The sequence below is a fragment of the Equus asinus genome, chromosome 19, assembly GCF_041296235.1.
Source record: "Equus asinus isolate D_3611 breed Donkey chromosome 19, EquAss-T2T_v2, whole genome shotgun sequence".
Taxonomy (NCBI): domain Eukaryota; kingdom Metazoa; phylum Chordata; class Mammalia; order Perissodactyla; family Equidae; genus Equus; species Equus asinus.
Genome location: NC_091808.1, coordinates 19,435,889 through 19,452,945, shown reverse-complemented (window position 1 = coordinate 19,452,945; position 17,057 = coordinate 19,435,889). Strand labels below are relative to the sequence as shown.

General features: G+C 49.3%; 2 protein-coding genes across 8 annotated transcripts; one reads left to right on the top strand and one right to left on the bottom strand.

Moving 5' to 3' along the window:
* Positions 1-121: 121 nt before the first annotated feature.
* On the top strand, positions 122-6,427 carry ANKZF1 (ankyrin repeat and zinc finger peptidyl tRNA hydrolase 1). Of its 3 annotated transcripts, XM_014856089.2 has the most exons (14): positions 156-295; positions 560-737; positions 1,525-1,637; positions 1,855-1,957; positions 2,081-2,274; positions 2,695-2,807; positions 2,901-3,048; positions 3,383-3,611; positions 3,802-3,951; positions 4,584-5,052; positions 5,217-5,328; positions 5,460-5,627; positions 5,764-5,849; positions 6,078-6,427. In XM_014856089.2, exons 2-14 carry the CDS (start codon positions 590-592, stop codon positions 6,199-6,201), a joined length of 2,157 nt encoding a protein of 718 aa, XP_014711575.1. In that variant the 5' UTR covers positions 156-295; positions 560-589; the 3' UTR covers positions 6,202-6,427. The 3 variants fall into 3 exon arrangements, with proteins under 3 accessions (XP_044607291.1, XP_070345797.1, XP_014711575.1); XM_044751356.2 differs by lacking the exon at positions 2,901-3,048 and having other exon boundaries at positions 122-737; positions 3,553-3,611; XM_070489696.1 differs by lacking the exons at positions 560-737; positions 1,525-1,637 and having other exon boundaries at positions 141-295.
* GLB1L (galactosidase beta 1 like) lies at positions 4,783-17,057 on the bottom strand. Of its 5 annotated transcripts, none has more exons than XM_070489694.1 (18): positions 16,856-17,057; positions 15,528-15,654; positions 15,183-15,349; positions 14,776-14,926; positions 14,531-14,591; positions 9,748-9,842; positions 9,474-9,648; positions 9,328-9,386; positions 9,105-9,226; positions 8,954-8,994; positions 8,637-8,755; positions 8,241-8,315; positions 8,049-8,138; positions 7,794-7,907; positions 7,392-7,523; positions 6,945-6,988; positions 5,434-6,792; positions 4,783-5,333 (listed from the first exon to the last, which is right to left on the bottom strand). In XM_070489694.1, the coding sequence occupies exons 2-17, from the start codon at positions 15,594-15,596 to the stop codon at positions 6,534-6,536; spliced, it is 1,773 nt and encodes a 590-aa protein (XP_070345795.1). In that variant the 5' UTR covers positions 15,597-15,654; positions 16,856-17,057; the 3' UTR covers positions 4,783-5,333; positions 5,434-6,533. The 5 variants fall into 5 exon arrangements, with proteins under 5 accessions (XP_070345795.1, XP_014711569.1, XP_014711570.1 ...); XM_014856083.3 differs by having other exon boundaries at positions 6,945-7,160; positions 16,856-17,055; XM_014856084.3 differs by having other exon boundaries at positions 9,328-9,648; positions 16,856-17,056.

Sequence of the window (17,057 nt, the reverse complement as noted above, 5' to 3'; positions counted from 1 at the left end):
GAGGTGGAGACAAGACGGCCAATTCTTGGCGTCGGGGGCGGGACTAAAGGCTGGAGGCGGGTCTTGGACAGCCAGAGGACCAATAGTATGCACTACGTGGGGTGGGGGCTCAGGTGCCGGCGACGCTGTTTGTCCTCTTTGCTGCTCCGTAGTGACGAGGTTGTTGTGGTGTTGCAGAAATCCCGGCTTCGAACTGTAGGCGTAAGCGCTGCTCGGCACCCCGGGATCTTTGGTGCAGCTTCCGAGGCGGAGGCGCGTCCACGCGGTATAGTCATTGCCGGAGCCCATCGCACGGGTAACGAGGAACGGTCGTTTAGGGAACCTCAGTGATTTAAACTCTGTGGGACTCGATTAGGAAGCTGGATGCGCCCCATTTCACTCTTGTGTGGTCCGAAACTGGACGTTTGACAAAGCGGGCTGGGATCTCGGATTAACCCAGAGCAGACTCCTGGTGCCAGGGTGTCTTGCGGCGTGGGGGAGACCAAGTCAGGCAGGCAGGAGACGCCGCAGTAGGACCTCGCTTCTGGGAGCTCTGTTTCTTCCCTCCTTTCTGCTCCAGAAGCTGCTTCTAAGTAATTTCTGCTCAGCCATGTCTCCGGCTCCAGCTGCAGCCCAGCCTCCTGCGTCGGTCTCCCTGTTTGACCTGAGCGTGGATGCTCCGATCCTTCAGGGCCTGAGCCTAGTGAGCCACGCTCCCGGGGAGGCCCTAGCCCAGGCTCTGCGGACTTCCTGTCCAGGTACCCGGGGAGGCTTGGTGTGGGCCCATGAGGAACATGACGGGGCTCTTTGGAGCTTATTGCTCTTCTAGGGAACACATTCTTATTGGTATTCCCCAGCTTAGGAGCCCTTGTTGACATGTCTTTCTACTGGATAACATTTATCTTAAATTCAGTTTCTGGGTTGTTCCCAGCACAGGCCCCTGAATTGTCTCCAAACAAGTTTCTTGCCATTGCTTATGTCTCGTCACATTACACCAGGGCTTGCAAAAACACTTCAAAATTCCTAGATATATTTTCAAAATTCCTAGATATAAGTCTGAAATTAACTGGATTCCAATCAAATCATTCCTTCTTGCTGAATATAAAACAATTTCTTACTGATTTTGTACAACTTTAATTTGTCTCTGGCTATGTTGTTTTTGTACTTTTTGAAAACCAACTGCACACTGTGATTGGAAATGTAGGCTGAAAAGCTGGTATTTGGGAAGTGGTTTTTGCAGTTAAAAATAATTTTAACTTCACCAAAAAATATTTTCTACAGGATTCCTTTAAACAGTCCCTTTGGTTAATTTAAATACAATGTTTGATTTATATTCATTTTATGTACTTTTCAGAAGCATATTTATTGTACACAGTGACTGCTTGCCATTTTCTTCATGATTGCTAGATTATAAATTCCTTGAAGGCAAAGACATGCCATCTCTTCCTTTTGTATTCTCTGCTTTGTGTGTCAGACACTGAGTGTGATTCTGGTACTGTGGATTTCGGCTTCCCTTCGATCTCTCAGTCTCCTCCCCTTATTTAGGTTCAAAGGAGAGAGGAAGCCCAGAAAAAAAATCACTCCAGGGTCCTCTGGATATTTCAGAGAAATTATTTTGTTCAACCTGTGAGCAGACCTTCCAGAACCACCAGGAACAGGTAAAAGACCAGGTGCAGGGCTAAATGGCGGAAGCAAAAGTAGAATGGTGGCTGAGGAGAGGTAGGCATTTGATTTGTCTGTAATTAATAAAGGTCCATGTTTTGATTAAGGCACTTAGTGTTACCCGGTCATTCTTCCTGGTGTTCTGTTACTGGTCTTGGGTATCACAAAAGGCCAGGCTGGGTATATTTCCACTCCCTCTTTTCCTCCTACTAGAGGGAACATTATAAGCTTGACTGGCATCGGTTTAACCTAAAGCAACGTCTCAAGGACAAGCCTCTCCTGTCTGCCCTGGACTTTGAAAAGCAGAGTTCCACAGGTGATGACTGGTGGGAGACCTGTGTGGGAGTGGGACATGGGGGTGGAGGAAGGCCCCAGTGTAGGAACTTGAGGAGAGGTCAAAGATAGGCCACCAAACTTGTGTGTCACATGTTGTTCTCAGGAGATCTTTCCAGCATCTCAGGATCAGAAGACTCAGACTCAGCCAGTGAGGAGGACTCGCAGATACTAGCGGAAGAGAGGGCTGACTTTGAGAAGCCTAACAGACCCGGAGGCTTCCACCCGCATCGGATTCTTTTCCAAAATGCCCAGGGACAGTTTCTTTATGCCTATCGTTGTGTCCTAGGTCCTCGCCAGGCAAGTGATAGCACAGGTTGTGTGGGGAACTCCAGCCTTTTATACACTCGTTCTAGATTTCCCTGTAGCCTAGTCCATTTTTCACTCCTTCCCTTCCTTCCTGTTGGGTATGAGTATCAAACACCTGACAGGAGTTTTGGATTGAACTGGCCTGAATCCTGGAAAGATCAAGTGTAGTAATGGAGTTTGGAATTACAATTAAGTTTGGAAACAGACCGATCTAGGTTTGAATTGTGGTTCTGTCACTTGATCTTGACTGCTTCTGTGAGCCTCAAATTTCCTTATTTGTAAAATGGAGACGAGCTTCAGAGTGGTTATATTAAATGAGAGAATGCATCTGAAGCTCAGCACTGGCACTTGGTTTCTTGCTCTCAGTGGATGCCACAGATATGATATCTGTGCTGCTCCTCTATCGTCCAGGTGCCCCCAGAAGAACCAGAACTGCTGCTACAGAACCTGCAAAGTGGAGGTCCTAGATGCTGCGTGGTGCTCATGGCTGCAGCTGGGCACTTTGCTGGTGCCATTTTCAAAGGGTGAGAGGGTGCTGCGTGGGGTGAGGATGGAGTGGATCCTGTTAGCCTGGGAGTACCAGCTGGTTTCCAGTACTGAGTCTGTGCTGTCTACAGAAGAGAAGTGGTGACACACAAAACCTTCCACCGCTACACAGTGCGGGCCAAGCGGGGCACGGCCCAGGGGCTTCGGGATGCCCGGGGTGGGGCTTCGCGCTCTGCTGGAGCCAACCTGAGGCGCTACAATGAAGCCACACTATATAAGGTGAGTTAGGTGTGCCAGATTGGGTGGTTCTCGAAGCCACACTTTTTTCTTTCTCAACTCATGAAATGTTCCAGTAGGGAGGTTGACTCCTATATCCTTCCAGTCTTCATTATTTCTGGGTAGACAAAGCTAGAATAGGAATGGATCCTCAGCAGTCTTAGTTCTCTCATTCTTCCTCCCTCCTATCTTCTACCTCTCCCTACACATGAACTCTGGGCCATTCTTCCTCCCTCCTATCTTCTACCTCTACCTACACATGAACTCTGGGCCATTTTTTGGTTGGAGATTTAATAGCAACTGAAGATATGCAGGGCTGAGTTACTCTTTTCTCTAGGATGTTCGTGACCTGCTGGCAGGGCCAGACTGGGCTAAGGCATTGGGGGAGGCTGGGACAGTACTGCTGCGTGCCCCTCGCTGTGGCCGGTCCTTGTTCTTCGGAGGCCATGGGGCACCCCTGGAACGGGGGGATCCCCGACTTTGGGATATCCCCCTCGCTACCCGCAGACCCACCTTCCGAGAGCTACAGCGTGTGCTCCATAAGCTGACCACCTTGCATGTTTATGGTGAGTGTTTGGTCCTGATCCTCAGACTCCCAAGACCTTCCTGTACCTTCCAGCCCAAGCCTCAGGTTGTCACTTGTGCATCCAGATAATTTTCTAGCCCTTAGACTACAGCCTGATAGCATCTTCATTGAGAGAAACCTGGACTGGCTTCTCCTCAGCTAAACTTGAGAAACATCTTGTTTTCTGGCAGGAGAAGACCCCCGAGAGACAGTAAGGTTGGACTTAACTCAGACACACTGGAAGACAATGAAAGAGAAGAAGAAGGCTATTGAGGAAGAAAGAAAGGTCCCCAGTGATGAAAATGAGGCAGCTGGGCAGAATGAGGACGCTCCCAAACAGGGTTTGAGCACCATCTGGCAATTGTCAAATTTCTATCTGGGTCTGTCCTGGAAATGCAGTGGCAAATTCCCTACTCTCATAACTGACCCACTTCCCTATTTCTAGATGAGCTCTTACACAACACACACACACAGGTCTGTTAATAATGTGGGGTACGGGGTACCAGTTACTGAGACATGTTTAGTGACCTTTCCAAATCTCCTGTTACCTCTTTTGGTCATTGCTGTATCCCTAGTGCTTAGAAAAGTCTTAGCGTGAGTCTCACATAGTTTACCTGTCTTACTAGATGCTGTGCTTTTGGGCTAAGGGCTGTTTCCCTGGCTTCAGACATTTGGCCCGCATGGCTGTTCTGCTCCCCTGCTTTCCTCTGTTGAGCACCATCCTGAGGCTGCTCACGGGGAATGCCCAGAGACTTGTCTCTGCTTAGCTCCTTCTGGGCCTGGGCTGAGAGCCTCATTTCTGCATATGATACCAGTGGCTTCACCTCTTGACGTGCTGTTTTATCTTGGGTGACAAAATACAAACAATTTCATTTCAAGACAATCTGGATTATCTCTTTATGTACATTCTTAAGCATCTGGGCAGCCTCTGCTTATTCATTAGATGAATCTAACATGTCAAATTTTTTCCTAGGTTCAGGGTCAGAGGGGGAGGACAGCTTCGACGTAGAGTTGGAGCTAGTAGAGTTGACACTAGGGACCCTGGATCTTCGTGAGTTTGATGTATTACCTAAGCAGAAGAGGAGAAAAAGGAACAAGAAGGAGAGAAGCCGAGACCTGGAGGCTGGGGCACTTAAGACTCTTCCCCAGCAACCTCTAGAAGATGAGGCCTCACATGCAGCCCCTTTGGGGCCTTCCCTGGATGAGGCCAAGGCCCGTGGTCAGCCAGAGCTCTGGGACTTGCTTCTAGCTGCCTGCCGAGCCGGAGATGTTGGAATGCTGAAGCTCCAGCTAGCTGCCGGCCCTGTAGACCCTGGAGTTCTATCTCTGCTCAGTGCCCCCTTGGGCTCCAGTGGCTTCACCCTCCTGCATGCAGCAGCCGCAGCTGGGAGAGGCTCAGTGGTTCGCTTGCTGCTGGAGGCAGGTGCTGACCCCACTGTGCTGTAAGTAAGGGTCCTCATGCCGATCCCTTGTGGGGTAGAGAGAGGATGATCTGGAGGCTAATGTTGGCACTGGCTACTTGAAAGGATTCCCCTTGGTCTGGTTGGGTGATGTTGGGAGATGCAGGAGGCAGGTTGAAACCAGTTTTTTGGGTTTTCGCACCTAGGGACTCCCGGGCCCGGCCACCATATACAGTTGCAGCTGACAGATCAACACGTAATGAGTTCCGAAGGTTCATGGAGAAGAATCCAGACGCTTATGATTACAACAAGGCTCAGGTCAGCTGGAAAAGGAAGAAGTAGAGTGGGAAGGCATCATAGATCCTGGCTAGATCGTTTCTACTTTCTTACAGTTTTACCAAGGATAGTGTGTATAGGTCTTACCTTACACTTTCCCGGGAATCCTCCAGGTGCCAGGGCCACTGACACCAGAAATGGAGGCACGGCAGGTGATGCGGAAAAGGGAGCAGAAGGCAGCCCGGCGGCAGCGGGAGGAACAGCAGTGGAAGGAGCGGGAGCAGGAGATGAGGGAGCAAGAAGAGCGGCGGCGCTTTGCCGCCCTCAGTGACCGAGAGAAGGTGAGGCTGCAGGCTCTCTCTTCCACAGCAAGACTTCCTTAGAGGTCTGCCCCTTCCCCAGTGTGCAGCCGTCACTTCTTGGGTACCCTCTCCACCACCGGGGCCTTGACCTTAACACAGCTTCTCTTCCCCTCAGAGAGCTCTGGCTGCAGAGCGCCGACTAGCTGCCCAGTTGGGAGCCCCTGGCCCTCAGATCCCTGACCCTGCAATCGTCAGTGTTCGGTATGTTGAGGGGGCAGGTGTGAGCGGGTAGACTGTAATGTCGTAGGGACCATTTGAGGCAAGTAGAATGAGAGCCTACACAGTACTCAGGAAGGCTTGTTGAGGGGATTTGAGATGTTCTGGGAACCTTTGGAGGGAAAACAGAAATGGCAGGAGGAGGGGTGGGGAGAGCTTGGATTGGAAAGTTTCTGGGGTACCTGTCCAGCCATTTTTCTTCCTCTTGTTCAGACGCTGCTGGAGCTGTGGGACCTCCCTCCAAGGCCTCATTCCCTTTCATTACCTCGACTTCTCTTTCTGCTCCACACGCTGCCTCCAGGATCATCGCCGTCAGGCTGGGAAGCCGTCTTCCTGAACTCTTACAGCTCTGTCTGGGGCCAGCTCTAGGCCCTGAGCAGGCACATTCACACTGGCCCTGGGTTTCTTCCTCCCCTCGAAACCAGAGAGTATTTGGAAGACTAGGGTGAGGGCCATTCAGGAACCAGGGCAAAGACAGGGCCACAGAGGTATGTGGAGGTGCTACTGTCTCTGGAACTTTAATCACAATAAAGTTTGGCAAGGAAACTGCCCTTGTACTTACATTCAGGCCTGTGGCCTGTGGTTCCGTGTGGTCACTTTAGCCAGCACCAAGGGATCCTGCCCAGTCTGTGTCCCAGGTCCAAGGGTTACCTCTCCCTCAGTGCCCACTTAGCTGCATTGGCTCAGGGTCACTTTGTACCTCAGCTGAGAGGGAATAGACATATGTCCTGTGCAAGGTGCTGTTGAGGATGGGCCTGTCCAGGAACTGGACTTGGGGCTGGGGCGGCGCATTTTCCAGCTCCAGCAATGTGATTTTGTTGAGGGCTCCCCTAGGATACAGCAGGGGTCTTGGCACGTAGAGGGTCTGTTGTGGCCCCCGCTTTGTCCAGTAGCGGCCCAAGTTAAACCCATTGATCCAGACTTGGCCCTGGGGAAGAGGGAGGAGAGAGGAAAATAAAGGGTCAGCTCTCGGGGGCAGAATTAGCCCGTTTGGTTTCTAATCAGGAATAATCAGCCTCCTACAGGATTTTCCTCTCTTCCCACGCCACCCCCCACCCCAACCAGCATAGTCAGCAATACCTTGGTCCATCCAGGTAGATAGAGAAATGTGTCTCCACTTGAGCCTAAAATTGCAAACATTGTGGAGTAGAAGGTGGGGCCAGAGGGAGTTTGAGGATGTGACCTTTTCAGCAGCTGGAGGGGAAACCACCACTTTACAAGCTTATCAACTTTCAGAGGGAACATCAGCCACCTGGTAAGGATTGTTTGCCCCAGAACTGGTGGCTCTATGAGGCCCTGTGGAGAAGGCAAATGAGCATCCATCATTCACTAAGCTCTAAGTCTAGACTGTCCTTAAGCAAGCCCTGGGGTGCAGCTAGTGGCCATGTCTAGATGCCACAAGCCACTACTTTGTTACCTAACCCCTAAGGACATGACTCTTATTTATCTTTCATTAGACTCCTATCTTTCCAAGGGAGTTTGGCCAGTAAGAGTATGGGTGCAAGGGGGCTAGCAGAACTAGCTTACCTTGAAGTCACTGGTGTTCGACCCGAAACTGAGCCTCCCCATGCTCTCCAGCAAGACATCCAGTTTGGCCCCCACTTGCCCCGTCAAAAATAGTTTGTGTTTCATGTTTCGTTCCAAAACACCATGAAACACCTGTGGATAAGAGTATCTATGAGAGGCAGGACCCAGCATCTAGCTTGTGGCCACCACACAGGAAGCCAGGTTAGGATGCTTATTTGGAGGGCAAAGAGATTGTAGCCCTTCTGTCAGTTAGTCATACATTCTGGAACCTTATCCTTAGTTGAACCTTTCCTCATCCCAGCTTATCCCTGGACCCCTTGCAAATGTGAGCAGGCAATGGGAAAAGGTAGATATGGGGTCTTAAGGCTCAAGGGTGCTAGGCAGGAGAGGAAACGGGCTTACCCCATCCACCATCACGTAGGCACGGTCATGGACTCCATTGTTTGGCACCCAGAATCGTGTTGGCTCAGAAACAGTATTGCTCAGATAGGTCCGATACAACACAAAGCCATGGTCCTGGGTGGGGTAGAATGAGTAACTTAAGACAGACTGAGAGAGAAGAAAGCTGCTGTGCGGAAGATGCTGAGCTGAGGTAACCTGTGGCTACAGCTGTTGAAGAAGGTTGCCGTACTCGCAAGATGTGAGGTTATGCCTTACCTGCTTGACAGCCTCAAAGGTCATTGGCAAGATTGAATAGATGGGCCCTTGGGGGCATAGGTAGTTTAGGAAAGCCAGCAAATCCCCATCCTATTAGAATAAGGGGGAAGTATCAGAATTGAGGGCAGGACAGGCTGGGCTATTTAGAGAATAAAAGGAGTAGAATCAGAGAAAAGATGGGGAGGAGCTTACCAGGTGCAGTGTCAAAGGTCCGAGCATCATCTTGGGGCTGGGGGGAGGTAAAGGTCCCAAGGGAATTTCCTGGAACTGAGCCCAAATTCTCTCAGGAGCCATAAGAAAACCAAATGAACAACCCCTATTCCAAGATCCTAGCTCAGGGTTCTTAACCTGGGTTCCAGGTAAAAGCTTCAGGGGATGCTGAAGATCCAGTAATTTTGTATATAACTTGTGTGTATCTCCCCAGGTACTCCCATTTGGGAGGGTAAGAAATGCTTCCATGGGATGCTTGGAGAGCTCTGTGGCCCCAACCACCACCACTGATTTATGGGATCCCTTTACAAACAGTTTGGGCACTCCCTTCCCCAAAATTAATAAAAGCCTTTGGCGCTTAGTCAAGTGGTAGGGCACCTTGCTGATGACATCTCGAAGAGCAAAAAGCTTAGGTGTGGGGTCCCCGGCTTCAGATATGGGTGCATCATAGTCATAGCTGGTGGTAATTGGAAGAAAGCGTCCCTTCTCATCAGCACCTGGGGTCAAACCAATTTAATTAATTCAATATATCTTTTGGATGACAGACACTAAGCAAAGAAATTCATACAGAGAATTCTGCCATCAGAGGGAGCAGTGGTGGCCATATCCAGCTTCTAGACATCCTAATCTACCAGCTCTCAAATTCTGATTCTTGCTACTTCCCTGCTTCCACCCCAGGGACTATCTGGACTCACCATTCCAGTATCCAAAGTTGGTACCTCCATGGAACATGTACCTGAAGTGGGGGAGGGTGGGAGGAAAGGTAATAGCTGACCCACTGATTCTTAAGTTTCATCCCCAATACCCAGTTAACAGATTCATGTTGGCCCCAGTGTCTCCAGTTACATGTTCACACTGGCTCCCAACTTCAGCATGTTCTCTAGTCCTTTGGTTACAGAATGAACGGACCGTGTGGAGTGATTCTGGCCCCAGTAATCCAGCCAGCCTGTGTAGTACTCAGAGTTCACCTAGCGTGTAAAGTGAAAGGAACCGTGAGTGAGATGGGAGGTGAGCATGACCCATCCCAATCCTGCCTCTCGCTTTGATTGCCCTCCCTCTGGCTCCTCACCAGTGGCCCATGGGGTTCATACTTCCGAAGCAGGGTAAAGATTTTGGTCATGTTGTCAGCTGCAGAGAGGAGGCAAAGGTGAAAGATAAACATCATAGCAGAGGGGCCTCCTCCCCAACTCCACTCCTCACTCTTGCTCAGGAGACCTGGGCCAAAGTCTACAGTGGTATAGAGTCCCTCAAGGGAGCCACATTTGAGTCCCTCAGGCCCATCTGTGGTGAAGAGCAAGATCTCGTCTCCTAGTATTGCACGGAAGAGCCCAGCCAGGTGCCTCATGTAGTTGAAGTCACAGGCCCGGTAGCTACCATATTCATTTTCCACCTGCCAGGGGACAGGAGAAGCGGAGCTCAGCTATGAGGTGGAGAAGGTTCAGGACCCCGGCACCTCCTTTCCCTTGCCCAGTCAACTTTCCACTTGTACCTGAATGCTGATGATGTTACCCCCATTGTGATAGAGCCATGGATGTATCTTGGGCAGCAAGACCTTGAACCAGGAGTCCACTGCAGCAAGGAAGTCTAAAGGAAGGAGCAGTGCTCTGCTCATTAGGGTACCACCACCTCCGGAGCCCCCACCGCGAGCATCAGTGCTAGCAGTTTCAGTGCTGCCTGAACTCAGGGCTGCAGTTTGCATCCAACTTGTCCCCAACTAAATCTGGGAGCAGTTACTCTTGTCAGAAGAAACTCTCAACCCTAAGCACTTATATTTTTGCACGGCAATGAAATTGGAGCATAGGAAACCTTAAAGTTGTATTTCTTGTAAATTTATTTTTTAAATGTAAGAAAAATGTTAAGTACATCATATAGAGCTATTATTAGATAATCAATAAATACTTGAGATTGTGCTGAAGTAGCATGGGAATTCAGAGAAATGTAGAATGTCTCACCTGTACCCTGCTATAACTGACAGTCCAGATGACTGAAGCTGTCAAGTGAAAGATTATTATAACACGTATTGTGCCTTAAATTCTCAACTCCTATTTGTGATTTTTTTTTTTTTTGAGGAAGATTAGCCCTGAGCTAACTACTGCCAATCCTCCTCTTTTTGCTGAGGAAGACTGGCCCTGAGCTAACATCCGTGCCCATCTTCCTCTACTTTACACGTGGCATGCCTACCACAGCATGACGTGCCAAGCGGTGCCATGTCCGCACCCGGGATCCGAACTGGCGAACCCTGGGCCGCCAAGAAGTGGAACGTGCGAACTTAACCTCTGCGCCACCAGGCTGGCCCCCCTATTTGTGATTTTTGTGGATTCACCCTCAGGGTCTTCCTGCAAGTTACTACCTCTGCCTGACACTGTCTCCCTGCCCTCCTTCCTGGCCAACTCCAACTCAGGTGTCAGGTCTTAACTCGTACTTCACTTCCTCAAGAACACCTTTGCTATTCCAGATTAGGGTAGATCCCCCTGTTACACACTCTCGCATCACCTCATACTCCTCTTTCAAGCACTTGACAGATTACAATGAAGCATTTCTTTCTGTAATTGCTTCCTGCTGGTCTCCTCCACCAGTGAGCAGGAAGCTTGTCTGTCAGGTTCACTTGCTACATCGCTATCACTGAGGACAATGCCTAGCAGAGAGCAGCCTCTCCAAGGCGAGTTCAGTGAAAGATATTTTGGAGGATATTTTCGTATTCTTAAAACATTTAATTCTTTTACATTTTGTGTTCTGTATAAAGGAGGCCTAGGTTTTATTGCCTCCTTTAATCCAGGCATACATTATATCTCATTCAGCAAATATCTATGGTTGCTGACCATGCACCAAGCACTGTTCCAGGTGTTAGGGATACAAAATAGAACAAAACAGACAAAAATCTCTGCCATCATGGAATTTCCTTTCCAGTGAGGGAGGCAGATGATAAATTAAATAAAGATGGTGAGTTATGCCAAGGAGACAAATAAAGCTGGGAAGGAAGATATAAACTGGTGGGTAAGGGAGCTTAAATTTTAGAGCATGGCCCAGGGAACGCCTCCTGGAGAAGGAGATTCTGCAGGAAGACAGAGGAAGCACCTCATGCAAAGCAGGAATGTGCCTGGTGGGTTTGAAGAACAGCCATGAGGCCAGTGAACAATGAGGAGGAGAACAGATGTCAGGGAGGTGACCGGCCAAGTGGGAGGACTTAGTAGACCATTTTAAGGAATCCATGGTTCATATTCTGAATGAGAACCTTTTGCAGAGGTTTAAGCAGAGAAATGACATGATCTGAGATATATATAATTAAACTTCTATTTTAACAGGATCCCCCTGGCCGCTGTATTGAGAATAGACTACATGGGCGAGGGGCAAAGAAGGGCAACCAGTTGGGAAACTATTAAAATAATCTGGCCAACGGGCTGGCCCGGGTGCATAGTGGTTTAAGTTCACGCCCTCCACTTTAGTGGCCCGAGGCTCGCAGGTTTGGATCCTGGGTGCGGACCTACACACCACTCATCAAGCCATGCTATGGCAGCATCCTACATACAAAATAGAGGAAGATTGGCACAGGTGTTAGCTCAGGGCGAATCTTACTCACCAAAAAATAAATAAATAATAATCCAGCTGAGAGGTGGTTTGGACCAGGAAGGTGGCAGTGGGGGTGATGAAAAGTAGTTGAATTCAATATATTTTGAGGGTAAAGCTGACAGGATTTTCTGATAGATTGAATATGGGGTGTGAAAGGCATGAAACATACTGTAGTGTTTAGCCCAATCACTTGGAAAATGGAGTTACCATTAACTGACATGTGGAGATTGTAGGAATTGCTGGTTTGGGAGGCAATACCAGGAGTTTAGCTGTATCACTATGCCATTCATTCATTCATTCATTCATTCATTTATTTATTTGGTGAAGAAGACTGGCCCTGAGCTAACATCTGTGCCAGTCTTCCTCTATTTTTATGTGGGATGCCACCACAGCATGGCTTGGTGAGTGGTGTGCAGGTCCACGCCAGGGATCCAAACCACAAACCCCAGGCCGCCAAAGCAGAGCCTGAAAACTTAACCACTGCACCACCGGGTTGGCCCCTCATTAAGCCTTTTAGATCTCCAAAGGCAGAAGTCAAGCAGGCAGCTGGATATACGTCTTTGGAGGCCAAGGGATGGTCCTGACTGGAGATACATATTTCAGAGTTATTAGCTACTGGGCGGAATTTAAAGCCATGAGAATGGATGAGATCATCTAGGGAGTGAACATAGAAAAGAGAAGTGTCCAAGGACTGAGCTCCAAAACACTCCAGCATTTAGCAGAAAGGGAACTAGAGAAGCAGCAGGAAGAGACAGAGCAGGAGTGGTCAGAAAGATTGTGGGGGCAGGGGCAAGGACCAGGTAAGTGTGGTGTCATGGAAGCTGAGAGAAAAGTGTATTTCAAAGGACAGAGTGATCAAGTGTGCCAAATACTGCCTGTATGTCAAGGAGGACAAGGCCTAAGAAATCACCATGGATTTAGCAATGAAGAGGTCGCTAGTTTTCTTGAGAAAAACAAAGATTGTATGTTGGTGTTCTATTGATACTTTATCATTTTAAATGTATTTCATGGTCAACTGAGTTTGGGAAGTGCTATAGGGGGCATAAAGCTCTCCAGCACCCTAAGAAGTGGAGCAGTCCCTGGAGAGTCCCCAGCAGCTACAGGGCATTAATCAGAGTAATCTTTTTTTTTTTTTTGAGGAAGATTAGCCCTGAGCTAACTACTGCCAATGCTCCTCTTTTCTTGCTGAGGAAGACTGGCCCTGAGCTAACATCCATGCCCATCTTCCTCTACTTTATATGTGGGACGCCTGCCACAGCATGACTTGCCAAGCAGTGCCATGTCTGCGTCCGGGATCCAAACCGGCGAACCCCGGGCCGCCGAAGTGGAATGTGCACACTTAACCACTGCGCCACTGGGCCAGCCCAAGAGTAATCTTTTTAAAATGAATAAATCAGATAAAATTATTTCCTTGCTCTAATGACTTCCTATTTGCACCTGAAATGAAATCCAAACTCCTTGAAATATTGGGCATCTCAGAGCTTAATCTTGAGTTCTCATCCTTTCTTTCTCTATGCTCTTTCCCCAGGTGATGTCCCAATACCCTTGGATGTAAACGCCATATTTACCCTGATGACTCCCAGATTTATATCTCTAGCTCAGAGCTCTCCCAAGCCCCACACTCACACATCCTATTGCTTACTTAATATCCTCGCTTGAGTGTGATACGATAAAAATTTTACATGACCAGAAGTATTGCTTTTCCCTCCAAAAGTTGTCCCATTGCCACCCCTAGTCTTCTAGATCTTCCCTGTGTCAGTAAATGACACCACCATCTTGACTGGCCAGAAACTTGAATCCTTTCTTTGCAGACCCTACCCACACTGTCCCCACCTGTTCCCATCAAAATCTATCAACAAATCCTGGTGATTTTTTTTCTCTAACCTGTATCTCAATTCTGCCCTCTTCTTTCCATTTCCACCACTATCACCCTAGTCAGGAGCCATCATCTCTCTCCTCAACCACTACAGCCATCGCCTCCCAATTAGATTCTCCACCTCCACTCTTGTTCCCCTCAATCCACTCTCCACGTCCAGGCTAAAGTAACCTGAAAACAAACCTGATATGTCTGGTTATACTCTTTCAATGGCTTTCTACTGTGCTTAGAATGAAATGCAAACTCCTCACAATGGCCTACAAGGTCCCATGTTAACAGTCCCTATCTATCTCCGATTTCATGTCGTACTGCTCTCTGCTTTATCCACTATACTCTAGCCATGCTGGCCTCAACCATGCCATGTTCTTTCCCATCTCTGGGCCTTAGAATATACCATTCCCTCTACCTGCTCATTCTCGCCTCACTCTTCATATGACCAGAGCTTTCTCTTCCCTGGAGTCAAGTGAAATGTCACCTTCTCAGAAAAGCCTTTTCTCACCTCCCTCCCTAAAAGAGGCCCACTCTGTTATTCACGATCTCAACTCTTTGTCTATTTTCTTGTGTGGTATCTTTAGAGCTTGCAATAATCTTAGAGGTTTTTGGGTTTTTTTAAGAACCTGTTTCTTTCACTATAAGCTTCACTGCACAGGGACTGGGTCTGTCTGGTCCTCCAGTTTCTAGCATCCTACTGGGCATGAAGGACACACTCAATAAATATTCGAATGAATGATCTCCAACTTGGGGATGGTCCCTTCTGTTTTGGGCACCCAAATGACTCATTTTCTTGTTGTTTGCTTTTTTCTGTGTTACATCTTTTGTCTCAACTCACCTGGATCTGAGGTTCTCAAATGAATTTTAGGTTTTCGAAGCAACCAGGCTGGGAGACCCCCCTGAGACAAACATAAAGACAACAAAGCAGCATTTAGGTTTTCTTGTTTGGGAGTGGAGCAGGGAGGTAAGAAGAGAGGAAGTTGCGTAGAGGGCTGGAAGTGGCCGGAGCACGTGGGCAGATGGGTGTAGTCTAGGATCCGCACATGGTTGGCTGTGGCTCTGTTCCTTCTCCAACTAACTCACCATATCCCACTCTGCACAGATGTAAGGTCCTGGTCTCAGTATGACCAACAGGTTCGCTATAGCTGCCTCATTCAGAAATGCAATGAGGTCCCGGCTGCCATGAAAGTTATAGACCCCAGGCTCTGGCTCATGGTAGTTCCAGGGCACATAACTGAGAAAGGAAGAGGTTAACAGGGCCCACGGTGGTAGGGAGGTGCCGGGGAGGCCCAAGGGCTCAGGCTTTGCAGGGAACCTCTGGGAAGCTGTTGGAAGGAGATCCCTCGGCCCTTTCCCACACTTGGCCTGGAAGCCCTGGAGCTCTAATCCCTCCTCATACCCAGCCAGTCTTCCTGTCCCGACCCCCTTCTTCCGGGGGTAGTAGGAAGAGTCAATCCCACCCCTCCATGGCTCTCAGGAGCACTTCTTACAACTGCACAGCGTTGAGGCCACTCATTCGCATCTTGAAAAGCCGGTCTGCCCAAAGCACCCGCGGTACCCGAAAGTAGTGCAGGCTGCCAGACACGTAGCGGAACGCGACCCCATCCAGGAGGAATCTGTCATTATCCCGATCCACTACGAACGACCGAGTGTCTGCCTGCAAAGGGAGAGACCATGCTCAGCAGAGGTCTGGAGTTGGGGGTCAGCCTCTGCCAAGAGCAGAGGAGATGGAACTAGCCCTGCCCATTGTTTTATGTTCACTTTCTTTCTCTCCTCTGCCAGATCCGATCCCACCTCACCGCACCCAGCCGGCCGGTTCAATCCTCTCATCTTACCCGGGGCAGAAGCAGCGTCAGGAGCGGCAGCAGCAGGGAGGGAAGGCAGGGCGGTTTCTTGGGAGCCATGGCGCTTACAGAGGTCCTGTAGTCAGAGACTGCGGTCCGGCGGTCACGTGGTGGATTCCTGGGAGGGAACTTCAGCGAGCAAGGGGGCGGAGACCACCTCAAATTGCCAGGCAATTAGCCTGGACTTTGTCTCCAGCCTGCAGCCACCCACGACTCTACTAGTGTGTAAAATCCTCTATATCTTGAACCAGCTTCATCAGCGTCACCTGGGAGCTTGTTAGAAATGCAGAGTCCTACCTCAGACCTATAGAATCAGAATTTGTATTTTAACAAGATTCCTGGGTGACCCTACGCACATTCAAGATTGAGAAGCAGTGCTCTACTAGGCTGAGCTCCCTGAGGATAGGGAGCGCCTTGTCCCTTGAATCCTCAACTTCTAGCCCAGGGCCAGGCAGGTTAAATATAGATGAATGTCAGAATAAGGGGGCTAAAACAGGTTCAGAACCAAGGGAAATTGTAGGAAGAAATTCCCAGTGATGTGAAGTGGGCAGCGGGGGGGCGGGGGGCAGAGGGATGTAGCAGGTTACAAAAGGGATCTTTTTCCTAGAGAGCCCTGTTTCAGTAAAAGAGAACATCTAGCCCATTCCATCTTCTTTGGAAGTGCCCCCCTCCTCCAATTTATCCCTGACTGCCTGGGCAAGAGATATCAAGGACAACTGCCTGGTGCCAAGGCTTGGGAATTTGCCAATTTCCATGACCTCCTGCCTTCACAGTCCCAAGCCTGGGATGTGAGGACCAGGGCAATAATAATTATTATTTCTGTTTATTGACACTTACTGAGAGCTGTGTGTCAGATATTGTGCTAAGCACTTTACATCTCATTTAATCTTCAAATAACTCCACGAGGTAGATAATTATCATTCCCATTTTACAGATGAGGAACCTGAGGGTCGGAAATATTAAGTAGCCTGTCCAAGGTCACACAACTACTTTAGTAGAGCTGGGATTTGAACTAGGCAGTCTGATCTCACTGTTCATGCACTTAATCTTAGGTACTATTATACCTATTTTATAGTTAGGGAAAGTGAGGCTCCCAGAGGTTACGTAACTTGTCCGAGGTCACACAGCTAGTAGGCTGTTAAGACTGGATTTAGACCCTAGTCTGGTTCAAGAGCCTGAGCTCTTAACCACTGAGATTAGGGTAGTGGGATACAGGTCAGAGCCCCCAAGGTTATACTGATCAGAGCTCCAGGGGTCCAGGCGGCCAGTACCCGCCCCTCCTTGCATCCTCCAGCGCGCCCAAGGATGAAGCCTCCTACCTCAGGCATTGGGAGATGGAGGTCCTGGGGGCCTCGGGCCGAGCCCGGCTTTGCTCCCCTTTGGCGTAGGTGCCTGCGTCTTGATCCCTACTGAAGGCCAGGTGTGGGACCCTCTGCGGGTCCTGGGACCCGTCCTTCTGCAGGCCTAGCCAGCCCCGGACCTGCCAGGTCCACGCCCAGACATCCTCCGGATGCCGGCGCG

Coding starts and splice junctions, on each gene's coding strand:
- ANKZF1 (XM_014856089.2), top strand. CDS start 590: ATGTCTCCGGCTCCAGCTGCAGCCCAGCCTCCTGCGTCGGTCTCCCTG. Junction 2,808..2,900: donor GCTGGTGCCATTTTCAAAGG/GTGAGAGGGTGC, acceptor TGCTGTCTACAG/AAGAGAAGTGGTGACACACA. Junction 5,628..5,763: donor CCCTCAGTGACCGAGAGAAG/GTGAGGCTGCAG, acceptor TCTTCCCCTCAG/AGAGCTCTGGCTGCAGAGCG.
- GLB1L (XM_014856081.3), bottom strand. CDS start 15,596: ATGGCTCCCAAGAAACCGCCCTGCCTTCCCTCCCTGCTGCTGCCGCTC. Junction 9,227..9,327: donor ATGAACCCCATGGGCCACTG/GTGAGGAGCCAG, acceptor TTTACACGCTAG/GTGAACTCTGAGTACTACAC. Junction 8,756..8,953: donor CAACTTTGGATACTGGAATG/GTGAGTCCAGAT, acceptor GTTTGACCCCAG/GTGCTGATGAGAAGGGACGC.